This window comes from Branchiostoma floridae, chromosome 2 (assembly GCF_000003815.2).
Source record: "Branchiostoma floridae strain S238N-H82 chromosome 2, Bfl_VNyyK, whole genome shotgun sequence".
NCBI lineage: Eukaryota > Metazoa > Chordata > Leptocardii > Amphioxiformes > Branchiostomatidae > Branchiostoma > Branchiostoma floridae.
Genome location: NC_049980.1, coordinates 30,059,966 through 30,073,075, shown reverse-complemented (window position 1 = coordinate 30,073,075; position 13,110 = coordinate 30,059,966). Strand labels below are relative to the sequence as shown.

The 13,110-nt window shown below is 37.9% G+C and overlaps 2 protein-coding genes across 4 annotated transcripts in view; one reads left to right on the top strand and one right to left on the bottom strand.

Moving 5' to 3' along the window:
* Positions 1-11,657, bottom strand: part of LOC118409713 (dual specificity mitogen-activated protein kinase kinase 5-like) — a 27,745-nt gene extending 16,088 nt beyond the window's left edge. For 2 of the 3 annotated variants that reach the window (XM_035810970.1, XM_035810972.1), the window contains exons 1-12: positions 11,463-11,657; positions 10,136-10,184; positions 6,422-6,489; positions 5,662-5,731; positions 5,169-5,209; positions 4,994-5,052; positions 4,504-4,549; positions 3,658-3,681; positions 2,822-2,886; positions 1,906-1,945; positions 944-1,012; positions 510-591 (exon numbers count right to left, since the gene is read on the bottom strand). In XM_035810970.1, coding sequence (XP_035666863.1) covers positions 510-591; positions 944-1,012; positions 1,906-1,945; positions 2,822-2,886; positions 3,658-3,681; positions 4,504-4,549; positions 4,994-5,052; positions 5,169-5,209; positions 5,662-5,731; positions 6,422-6,489; positions 10,136-10,184; positions 11,463-11,561 — 712 coding nt within the window. In that variant the 5' untranslated portion in view covers positions 11,562-11,657. The remainder of the gene's footprint in view (positions 1-509; positions 592-943; positions 1,013-1,905; positions 1,946-2,821; positions 2,887-3,657; positions 3,682-4,503; positions 4,550-4,993; positions 5,053-5,168; positions 5,210-5,661; positions 5,732-6,421; positions 6,490-10,135; positions 10,185-11,462) is intronic. The other variant, XM_035810971.1, reaches the window with a different exon arrangement.
* The window catches only part of LOC118409729 (3-oxoacyl-[acyl-carrier-protein] reductase FabG-like), an 876,245-nt gene that overhangs the window by 434,027 nt on the left and 429,108 nt on the right, over positions 1-13,110 (top strand). The window lies entirely within an intron of this gene.

Here is a 13,110-nt window from a genome sequence, read left to right as displayed (position 1 = left end):
AGGTCGGCAGGTGTGGTAAAACAACACTATTTTTAATGACAAAGGGTGTAATGAACGCGCTTGAGTCGAGGTAGATAATTAGGTGATAATTGCCCGGTAATTTATGCAAAGAGCATCCGTGCGGCTCGGCACAAGTCTCGGGTGTCCGGGCATATAGAGAAGTCTTACGGCTAAATGCGCGGTCAAGCACGGGTCATAGACACGTACCGGACACGGAATGGTTCGTTTCCGTGCATCCTCAGGTGTGCCAGTTGCCCGGACAGGCAGAGTGCCCGGTTCGATACGTACCGTGAATGTCCGAACATTTCGGGTTTCTGGGTGCATGCCCAGGAGTTTCCACCACGTAAACTCGGCTTTTCAAGCAGTGAAATGTGCAAATATTATGAGCAAACATCACAAACACATATATTAGGACTTACACATCTTGTCACCTATGTTACATAACACAGATACCTTAATGGTAGCTAAACAAGTTTTTTATTGACTTAAGAAATATACAACAAACTCACCATCCATAAACTCTGTACATATGGAAATTCTGTTCTCTGTGAAGAAGGCTCCGTAAAATCCTATAATGTGCGGAGAGTCGCACTGAAGGTGGGAAAAGGTTTGTTATTAAAATATTTTTCCACAGACCTGAATATAATGCAATAAATGATATCTGTCCTATCTAGACATCTAAGTACATGTATAGGACCTTTTCAAAGATCCATTGCCACAGGGCCATACTGCTAATGCAGAAGGCGAAGAACATTGTTACCATGACAATATGTATGCAGTGCCTAGTCTATATACTGTTATGGTGATGACTTTGTTTGCCAAATACATATTATCTTTGTGTGATATTTTTTTCAACTTTCTTTCTTATTTCTTAAGACCAAGGGTATGTTACTAGGCAATGACAAGATGCACAGTAATAAAGGACATAATCTTTTTTTCTTACCCTGTACAAAATTTCCAGCTCTGACATGATTTGCTTCTGTACTTCTGGAGTGACATCTAAAGGAATCACCTGTAGAAGACAGTTATAGATAAACAGTTACAATACAGGTCTGGAAACTTGCATCTACATGTAGCTCTACATGACTTCACTTCATACTGAATGTACAAGCTGTATATATGTATATACGCGTAGAAAAAGATTAGGCTTGAATTCCCTCAGCAAAACTTCTGTGAGGTTGACAATTTTCATTATCTGTGCTCTTGTTGTCATTTACCTTGTAGTGTCTAGGGGCACATGGGCCAGCAAGTTTCCTTGCTTTTTCTGTAGCAGGGTATACATGTATCTACAGGGAGGGGTTGCTAACCCTTCCCCTTAACATACTCCGGGCACCTCCTCAAACATGCGATCCCCATTCTACATCCCTTCTTAGTGATGCTGCAGTGCCAACGGAGCTCCAGAGATGTCCTTGTTGTAAGTTTAGAATAGAGTAGGATAGAATCCATGAGAAAAGCAGTTGTAAGGTATCCCCACCCCGAAAGTTAGAGAGACAGGGGTAGTCTGGGAGAAACTAGGTCAGCAAGTGAGTCTGGTTGAGGAATCGAGAGAAGGAAGTCTGGACAGGAGGTCCGGGGAAGGAGTCTGGATTTGGAAAGATTGTAACATCCTGGACAGAGTGGAATAAACAAGTGTGAACTGCAAGACGTCTCTTGTATCTTCAATCGGAAAAGAACCCGAATCTAACAGTCCTAACTGTGGGACTTGAACCAGGGTCTCTCAGTTATCAACTAATTGGAACCAGGAGCTCAACTGTGAGGCTGCTATGATAGTATGAGTTGAGCATTATCTGTGTTAGCTTGAGAAAATTAGTTGGTCTAGCCAACCTTGATACACACCGAGACACAAACCAACATTATACATATCTACAACAAAGTTCAAAGTCAACACTTGAATACGATGCTAACCTTCACTGCCATCAGTTTGCTACTGGATTTGTGGTTTGCCCTGCAAGGAGAACATTATCAAGAATTATGTTGTGACTTATCATGATCAGTGGTGAAGACAGCATGTCCTGTAACTCTAGTTCACCTTTATCCGCAGGGTAACCTATATCCGTTGCTTTAAAAAACGAGTATTTGTCGACGGACGACAGTTTCAAACTACAATAGTTTGAACATATTACAACTTGATCCACCGTCCGTCGACTTGATATCCCTAAATACCGTGTGTGTAAACACAACGAATAAAGGTTATCCTGCGGATAAAGGTGAACTAGCGTTACACCTACAATGTCATATCATACTCTATGTACATGTACCGTAAGTGGGTGACCATGGTGCTATTAAGCTTGGAATACATGTACAAACTGGAAGGTAAACTAAATAGAACTTAAGTATCCCTACACAAATTCTATGGGACTGAGTACCGGTATATACTAGTACACGTATATATATGGTGGAACAATACCACAAAAATCTGTTAGGAACAGGCTCAAACTAAGAAAAATACTGGTACATGTGTACGAAATACCACTGACTGTACCAATCAGTATCCCAAAAATGGAATTACATGCACACTCAAGAATACACGTTTGTGACTAAGATGTGCAATTCCTAAAACAACAATAAAAATCTAGCACTGGAAAAAGACTAGAAGACTAGGCATTGAGATGTTTTATACCTAACATTACAAATGTATTGATTACTGCATGTTTTTGTTTTCACTGAAGACCACAGGTTACTTTGTCAACTTGTTCAGGTACAGGTACTACAGTAGTACTGGATCAGACCTGTATCTAAACCAGTACCTGTACCTAATGTATACAGTTCTACATGTACTGTACTACAAATTGTACATGTCTTCAACATATCACATACTCACTTGTAGACCGTGCCCCCATTCCCATGTCCCAGAATGGCCAGGTACTGTATATCATCTTCATTTATCTACAAGACAAAGACATCATATGATACAAATAAGATGACCCTAACTGTATACCTTAATCATGCAATCAAACCTGTCACCAATTAAACCTAAGACAAAAGTTTGGAAACTTGATGTCAGTTGACAATATATTTATGATTCTATGATTTATATCTGATTACAAATGAATATTGGAAAGTGTATTAATTACTCTTTAAAATGGTACTAAATTTGCTATGATTGAATATTCATGAATCAAGCACCAGGACTACTTTATACTGGAGAGGGTAAGTAAAAAAAAAAAGAAAAAAAAATTCCCTCAATCATATGTCTTTTATGTTTTATCATTATACCCTCAAAAAGTTTGTTCATTATGGATAAAACATACCTCATTGCAATGATTACGCTTGTGAGTGACAAGCACCATAACTGATACTGTACATAAGGACAATTAGGATACTGTACATAAGGACAATTAGGAATTTTTTGGGCAACCCACCCCAACAAGCATTCCTGGAGCTCCGCCCATGAAAGTATGATCCTCACAATTGGAAAAATTGATCACAATTGGAAGAACTGATCAAGTAGCAACAGAGAAAAATGGATTATTAATTGTAATCAAGTTTCCAAACTTATTTTTTGTGTTAGGTTGACATCATACCAACACCTGCCCTGATTAATCAATAATGATTGAATCGACTGTGTCAGAAGTATTGATCATGAGGGTTTCCAATGAACTGTTAAGCACCATGAAACTCCGCATTACCATACGCCCAAAACACAATGTGGATTACCAGCACACTTGACTGTGAGTTTGTCTGAAAGTACATGAAATGAAAGAAAATGATGACATGTATGGATAGCTGTTCATGAAGTATTAGAAACTAGTGTGACTTTTTTTAGTTCATCCAACATCCATCCCATTCTAGCTCCAGGCCACTCCTCTGATCTATTTACTATCCATACTTATTTCTTTTTTTAATAAACTTTTAAAATTTTCTTTTTTAATAAAATATAAATTGTAATAAGTTACTAAAGGAAGGCCTTCTCATAGGCAGAAGCTTTTGACCTCTCTTGCACTGTTATGATTTTATTGTTCTTTTATAATTCATTGTCATGTATCTATTGTTTTTTCTTTAATTGCCAAACAAATAAACAAACTGATAGCTTCTTTGATGAATAGTCTGTTACCGGGTAATAGAGAAACAGTTTGCATATATCAAATAATTACATAAAACATGTAGTGTTCAGTTCTATTTGGCTCCAAATTGCATTTAGCCTATCAAATATTTCATTTAATCAGTACAAGTGGGATGGAAGTTCCAAATGCTTGTTTAGACAATTGTTATCATAGTGCTACAGATGACCTGACAATTCAAAGCCATTTAGAGATCTCGCATATTTTGGGCAAATACGTCGCAATTAACCGGTGCAAGACTATTTGGCAGGAAGCATCAGAGGAACAAACCAGAACTAGAATTGGATGAATACAAGGCTAGTCTTTACTAATATTTAAAAAAATTCAAAATATCTTGGAGCTCATTATCACTGATGATACTAAAACAGAAAGGACAAAAAATCAATCTCTGCCCAGGGGTCTCACTTTTGGGATAGAAAACATTGACAAGAATCATAGCTACCTCTCCACTGGCCAGAATTTGTCTAAGATCTCCAGACTGCTTCCTCCTGAAATGACAATAACATACAATAATTCAAGAATATAACTTGGTCAGCACACCAGGGTTAAAAAATAGTGCATGTGGTGATCAAGTGTGGTGAGATCTTTAAGCTTGAGATACATATATGTCTCTCCTCAAAGACATAACCACCAAAGTTTGGAGGTTCAACTTCAGAAGTACGTGTATGTATCTCTCTCTTTCTGATTGATCAATCACTCTCTCTTTCTGTCCCATATTCTTTCCCAGGAGAGCTAAGCAGAGAGCATGTGACTCTTTACAGCAATATAGAGGTCACTGAGCTAATGACTGACAACTACCTTCTACTGCATGACATGAATAGGTTGAAAATAAGGCCCACAACCTACCACATGCAAGGTAAGCACTCTAGTCCCACTTGGCCATTGATGCAGTCTTTCCTTTAAGAAAAAAAACAATAGCACAAAGAACTCACCCAGTCCCAGACATGCTTCTCTTTCCTGAGTCACCAGCAGCAAACGCCTTAGTCTTGACCTGTGAAAGGAACACAACATCATGTTAGTACACTTCAAATGTTAGACTTTTATCCAATGCACAAAAACATCAACTTGCAATCAACGATCATGACGTGAGAAGACACCAGAACTTACAGTTAACCCATGGATATTTCTTTTCCCAGCCGGCTTACAAGCTGAAAATATACAATCATGATCAATCAGACTATTGTCTATATTCTACTCAGTTCTTTGAGTAGAATATACTAGTAAGACAATTGTGCATAAAAATATAGTTGAAGGACTTACAGGTACATACTGGTAGTATGGTATAGACCTTTTTCAGGACCTAACTGAATGCTGGCAGATGCAGATACTATAGGTACATTGTAGCACAAGGGGCAAACAAAATCATTACCAAACTGCAAAAAGCAGTGCATGTGTACAAACTAGTATGTGTCCAGTGTAGCTTAGGTTTTCACGGTGACTCTGTTTGCGTCCTTCCATTACCCACAGTCCCTTTCATCTACCAGCAGGCAATGCGATACGTGAAAAGTTTGGTATACTTAAGATTCTGCATGTATAACACGTTGCTACAAAGTTGATATACATTCGGTACCTGCAGTTACACTATGAGGGATGTACCTACCTCTGGGATAGATGACAAGTGGCATCACCTCTCCCCCAATGGCCTGCATTTCACTGATTTGATTGACATACTGAAATGGAAATAGATATAGACACATGGATAAGCACATTACATCAATAGCAGTTTATCTTTGCTGTCATATTTTCAACATCCATTCACATAATGACCATAACCAATGACAAGATTGTTGTTGACACTATACTCCTGGTAAGAAGTATGACTAGATTTAGGTGGACATGTCTACAACATGACCTACACCCTACCAAAGCTAGGAGATTTTAAAATGTTTACATCTCCTTAACCCCTTCTAAGTGTGCTTTTTTTCCCTTATGCTGTTGTGTAGGTCTGAAGAAAGTTCTTAAACAGGAAACATGTATTGCATGCTTTTCTAAAGATGTGGCGTAAGTTTGTACAGTGGACTTGAGGTTGTCCACGCCCATTTACTAATAAACCCCACATCATAAAAAAAAGTGGGATTCTTCATCTTCCACTTTCAAAAACAAGTCAAACCCAATAACTATGTTACATTTTAGAGTCCACTTTTAGACTAGAATTAGTCTTTTACTATACTGTTCACCATTGTTTGTCTATCATTGTTGTCACTTGGGCAAGAACTTTCAAGAAATAAAGCAGAGTGATGACAGTGAGAAAAATACCTCCACCCCGAGGCCTCGCCAAAAAAATGTTTGCCCCACACTCGGTATCAAACGAAGAAGATGCTTATTTCAAACTTGACAGTTTTCCTTATTTGGAGACTTACATATGACATCATAGCCTGCATCTCCTCATCGCTCCGAACGGTGATTCTGTCCCCGTCTTCATCCTCATCTAAACATGAAACATCACAGTTATTCAGTTTTTATTCACAAGGCAATCAGCGATGGCAGACTTCATATCCCTATACTGCCCTGCAAGCCTTCCAGTTGCACTCAGACTCAGACAATACACATGTATTACTCATAGTAATGCTGCATTGTGTCCATTGGGAATGGAGGAAATGTTTGCAGGCAGTAACACACATATAGGCACACATGCACACACGCACATACACAAGCAGGCACACACACAAAAATACACACAAACATACACACATACACTAAGGCCATACCAATTTAATTTGTTGGTTCTCGGATTTTTTCAGAAAAAAGTTGGAGCGACAGGGCGAAAAAAAAAAAAAAAAAACTTGCAACAAGTCTGGGTTCAGGTCCAGAGTTTCAGGTTCGTAATTCCGAACCTGAACCAATGGTATATGATGATAATAATAATAATAATAATAATCTAGTGTATACATATATGTGTGGTAGAATACTTATCCAGTTGCAATAACATACAAAATTTGTTGGCATACACTTTACATGGAATTTCAGCAATACAAATGCAAAATTATGTGCAATCAGTATTACTTATTAAAATAAGTATTCACAGTAATAACGTTGTAGTAATGCTTAGTAATAAAGACAAAAACAGAGTATTTCAACACACACAACTTTTAAAAACCTTTAAGAAGGTTGAAAAAACTTTTTCAGCATAGCATAATGTCTAATGTAGCAACAGCAACAATAAATTGACTTAATTTCACCCCAAAAAATAGATTCACAAATTTCACGATCTATGGGTGGTTTTCGATGATTTACAGCATAAAGGAGAACATAAGCAGGTGATAGTTTTTTGCAAGTCCAGTACTAGTTTCAGAAGTTCTGTTTATTTTCAACTGAACCGAAGTTTGCTTCAAGTCCAGCAACTTGTGTTACCGGAAATACACGGGGTTGTGGCAATTTCAATTTTATTTTATTTTTTGAAATTGGGAAAAATAGAAGCGGCGATTCCGAGAACCAACAAATAAAATTGGTATGGCCTAATGTAGAAATTGACACAAACACACACATACACTAACACAAACACACACACAGACAGACACACACACATATAGACAGAGGCACACACACACACAAACCATGCAGACAAGTACATTTAAAATAACATCTCTCCACTCCAACTAGGTTGTTTCGCCCTGATATCACTTCATTTCCTAGAAATCTGAGAAGAAAAGTTGAATCTGATGACTTAAAGTGAGTAGAACACCCAAGAGCCTCTGAGTACCAAATCAAAGGTACAGACAGACCTATCACTCAATTCCCTCCATTTTCATGTGGATCTTTCCAAAATCCTATATATTCCCCTTTTTTCTGATTTCCATCATATTGTTGGGGCCTTTCTAGGAGAGAAAGGTTGAAGTTGTATATACATGTAATATAGCTAGTGGGTATTTCATACAAGTCTATCTCAAAGTCTGTATTTTAATATCATCATTAGAAATAGATAAAGAAACTTAAGGGCAAGATTTCTTGTGAAACCTAAAAATGCCTTGTATTCAATGAATCAATACATGTAATACTTATAGAATTTGAATGCTTTCTATCTTTTTCAGCATAGTAACAGCTCTAGTTGTTAATGAGAATACTGGAGTGATTAGTCTGGAGCAATCACAAATAGCTAGTTATTAAACTTTTAGGTACATGCACAATCATAATGGCTTTTGAGGCCCTAGTGCAGGTCTGGACATCTTTATATGGGGACTTGCATATTTTCAGACCTCAAAGCAAGAGTATTTGCTTATTTTCTTAAATTTTCAAGTGCTGAATTGTCAGAATTGTCATCTTTGAGAAAGGATCTAACTACAGTGTATCGTTGGTAAAAATATATTGTCCACTAATTTTTCTAATTGTTAAATAAACATACAGGTGCAGATTATACAATGTAGGTACAATTTAATGTTCAGGTCCAGAAACAGTTTACAGGTAGAGGTACAACTGTACAAGTACACTTGACATTCAGGTCAGAACCTGAACCTAAATCATTTTACAGGTATAGGTTTACCCGACATTTAGGTCCGGACCTGTACAATTTGACAGGTAAGGCTATACTTAACATTTCAATCTGGACCAATCCTGTATTTAATTCTAAACAATATTAGATGTACAGGACACTTGCCATTCAGGTCTGGACCTGTATCTTAACGACTTGACAGGTAACAGGTACAGGTACAATATAATGTACCAGTACACAGTCCTTGTTTAAAAGCATGCCACACCCTAAATAGCTATTGCCTACGACAGCATTTTTAATGCAGGACCATTAACGCTTCCATGCTATCTTACAACACAACAACTGTGATCAGCGAACAAGAACTAGTCTATTTTCCACTTGGTCTGGAGTCTTTCTAGTGAAGTATCTGTAATGGACCTTCACACTCATAAACCAAATGGGTAAAAAACAGGTAATAAACAGTCAGAAACAGCTGGGACAGCCGAAATTGTAGCTACGGGCACTTGGAAGGGGAAGGAGACGCATGGTCATCGGAAATCAATAGTGACCAGTGCGTGTACTCCGGCCACACCCATGAAATGAATGATGGAGTAAGCGCGTGCAGACATTTGTCCCAAGAGGTCAGCTGGAATAGAACCTTAACCATTATACATGTCCGGCCGTATGGACCATTTTACTTAGGATGACGCCCATATCTTATTGAAAAGAGAGAGTAGGCAATACTAGGTGTCCTTCCCAGTTCTCTGTGTGAGTAGATCAAACCTGACAGTCAGGTCTGCAGGATAACATCTTGAGAAGGTGATAGTCACCTATTATGTCAATCTGTCCTTAAAATGTGGTAACTCTCAAGGAAATGTAATATGATCAATTATGCTAAAATCAGATTGTCCAGCGAAAGAATTACAGGATCCTTTATTGGTTATTGCACGACCAGGTACCTTATTTTTTTTCCTGATTTGGTTCTTACATATTCTTCGTGTTAATAGATCAAATATAATTTTCTTTACACAAGAACAGTTTTGTAGGATAGGAAACAGATTTTAAAGTCTAAAACCTTGAGGAAAATTCAAGAATAAAAGAATTTTGAGAAAATCTTCTAGAATTGCAGTAAAAATACTGTCTTCATCACAGAAAACTGCCAAAAGTTCTTGCTATGAGACCTTAGGTACAAAAGTTCTACTGACTCTTATTTTCTTGTTAGTAAAATGTCAAAAGATATTTTCTGTTCTTGACAATGATAAGAAAAATAAGCATTGTTAGTTTCAACACAATAAATACTAGAAAGTGACACTAGAACTCTCCTAGAATTTGTTACTACTTTTTCGTAACTGGATCTTCAACCAAGGAAGCTTAAGGATTAACTAGCCAATGTGTCAGGATAAGATATGTCTACGAGTAACCTTGAGAAGTAGATGCTTAGCTACCAACTTCTCTACTGGTTACAGGGATATGCAGCAAGGACAAGGCTAACATTATCATACGATTATTCCTTACAAGTTGCAGACTGAGCCAGTGTATCAACATATTTTTCTTTGTCCTTTTTACGATTTTTATCAACATGTAAACATCAACATCATAAAAGTACCATAAGCAAAATCTGAGTTTTGCAAGGATACATGTAGATAAAGGCACAACAACAACAACTTACATTCAAATGCTGTGGTAGTCACATCCGGTAGAATTCTTCCTATGACATCCTGAAAAACATTTAGTAAAAGTTATCAGCTAGCCTGACTTAACCTGGTACGAGCAGCCAGGTCCATACTAGTAAGAGGGGGTCAATTAATCCCTGCCAGCAAGATATTGTGTTAACACAATGTGTCCAGGTTACCTAATGTTAGCTGTTGCTATTACTATTATAATTTTTTTAGAAAAGTAAATTTCTCATATTGTTATAAATTGAAACATTTTGTGATGAAGAAAAGTTCCAACTTGGCAACTGACTTATATAGTTATAGGTGTGTGCTTTTTACAATGATGGTCTCCGTTGAGAACAAATCATTGGATGATGCAGGTGTGGTGGCTTTCTCTTCATCAATAAGCTGATATTCCTCTACTTACAATATGCTCCTTCAGTAAGAATATTTCTGGATGTTCCTGTCAACAAGATTTTGAATACATCCCGGAAATTTTTTTTTTGGTACTATCAGCTTGATGTACTTGTCTCAGTAAAAACTTTGTATGCACTACTGACAGGATGTCTTGTGAATAACATCTCATGATCCTGTTCGCCCTAACCCTAGTGATAATCTTGTAAAATTTAAAATGGTGCAAAATGGGTACTTTTTATAATTCTAATAAACAACTTGAATAAATGAATGTTGACAAAGAAAACGTCATGACTGGGGATCAAAGAGTAAGAGTCTTATTTGCATCCATGCCCTTGATATGTAGGTGCCTACTGTTTGGGACCTCCACTAATCAACTGTGCACTAATGTTCCGCTTCATCCATCTATCACTAATGTCTCTTACATCATCAAAATCCAGTCTAGATCGGAACCATCATCAATTATAACAATGCGTAAATAATGCAAACATTATGTTTACCCCAACTATCACAATTCTAGCACTATTTCCTATACATCTGAAATGTATTACAAGGAAGAAACGACGAGACGATCTGTTTTTGTGGGTTTTGTGATAGTTTGAGAATATCGTAGACGGGCGGTGGCCACTCCCATTGTCGCTGAAGCCTTGGCCGTGCTCCACATCCGAAATGCCGGGAAACTGGGCATCAAGCCAGCAGTGCTCAGTGTGGGCCGGCTTGCTGCAGTCTCTCTATCTCAAAAATCACGACGAAAAACTGGTACCGATTGAGGTTTCTGCAAATCCTACCTGCCACCCCCGATACTAACGAGCACACATTTAAACACACGCACGGACATGATTTTGTTACAGCAAAGACAGGTTGTTTTTAGAGTTCGAGCCCCGACCGGCTTGTCAACCATCGCACGAGAAAAGAAAAGTAACTCACCAAAACGTCCCGAAAAGACAGCTGTAAGGACTCCACGGCCCAGTCTACCTCTTCCCCTTCTTGGACGCTGATTCTGATGACAAAGGGCTGGGCAGCCATCGGAGAAAAAACGAAAGAAAAATCCCTAAAATGATTTTACACTGGAAATCGACATTCCAAATGACCCCTTTTCACCTGTGACATATGACCCGATGCGATAGCAACGAAACCACACCCATTTTAAATTTTAAAATGCGTAAGATGACGTATATACATTAGATAATAAAAAAATAAATATGCAGATCCATTTTCAATGATTATGGTGTACCCTTTTTATCTACTATCCCATATTTGAAGTAGTATTCACTTTTATGTAGATGTTCTCAAACAGGAAGTAGTGTTTGTAGCAGGTGTCTGCAAAATTCTGAAGTACCGCTAGAGAGCGCGCGTGAGTGGTCAAAGTCAGAGGGCCACTGCACCTCGTAGCACACGAAAAGTTTTAAGCAGATGTAGGATTGAAACAAGGTAACGGTATCAACTCCGTAACAAAAGGTAGTATTGTTTCTAACGTGTCTGTCCAAGTTTCACAAAGCAGCAGCAAAACCTCCAGTATTTCTATCATACCAGTGTTTTACTTGTGTTCTTTTTTCCTCGACATAATATGGTCTTAATTTTTGAGTGGCTTATAGCTTTTGACGTCAGAAAAAATATGTAGATTTAATTTGCTCAGAGGATATGTGGTGTAGGTTTGGACCCCCTACCGGCTTTTTTGCTTGAGACTCTGGGAGAGTTGACTGATTGTCATGATTTATAGTCAGTGTATGTAATGATTGATATGATATCTGATCATACAAATTAGTATCTATTTTGCAGAATCAATAACGAATATTTACATATCCGCTGCTTTCCATGACAGGACCCCAAAACATGTGACCTGCATGGTTGAGGAGATCATAAAGGAATATCGATATCGATAGATATGAATTGTGCAAATGAAGCTCTCACGGCATAATTAAAAAGTCAGGTGGTAAACAATGGAAATTTCGTACTAATAGCAGTAGGAGTTAAGTAAAGGTTAACATTACAAGACATAAATCATGAAAAAGAGGCCATCATTTACATACATAATGAGGAAATACTACACTTATTTTAATTAATTACCTGCCTTGATAAGAAAAGATCTCAGACTATACTTTGAACTTGCATCTTTAACTTATTTGGGTATTAAGAAGATGGTTTAGTTTAGAGTCACTATAGTATAAAACTTCTGCACGCAAAAGAACCCAATACACTTATCGAAAAGACTAGGGGTTAATTGCCCGGTGCAGTGGGTTCAAAACGCAAGCCGTTGTGAAGGAAGCCACATTGCGCTACTTTACCAGCTGCCTGGAATAAGCATCATGCTTCACCTCAATTGAAGAGGACCGATTTTTTTCCTAGCCTGGAGTCCAGCCTTGGTCGCACCTTCGGGAGCGGACTAAAGCGAACAAGGCTGGACTCCAGGCTATTTTCTTCCTACCTGGCCTATTACTTCAGTACATTAGCCTCTACCTACTCTCCAAGCAGAGGTTAGGCTCCGGCTGTTTTTGTTTTTTTTTAAAGTTTTTTTAGTCGTTTTTATCGGGCTTTCTATTTTGTCATTTTATCTTGCTGGTAAAAACCTAATGAC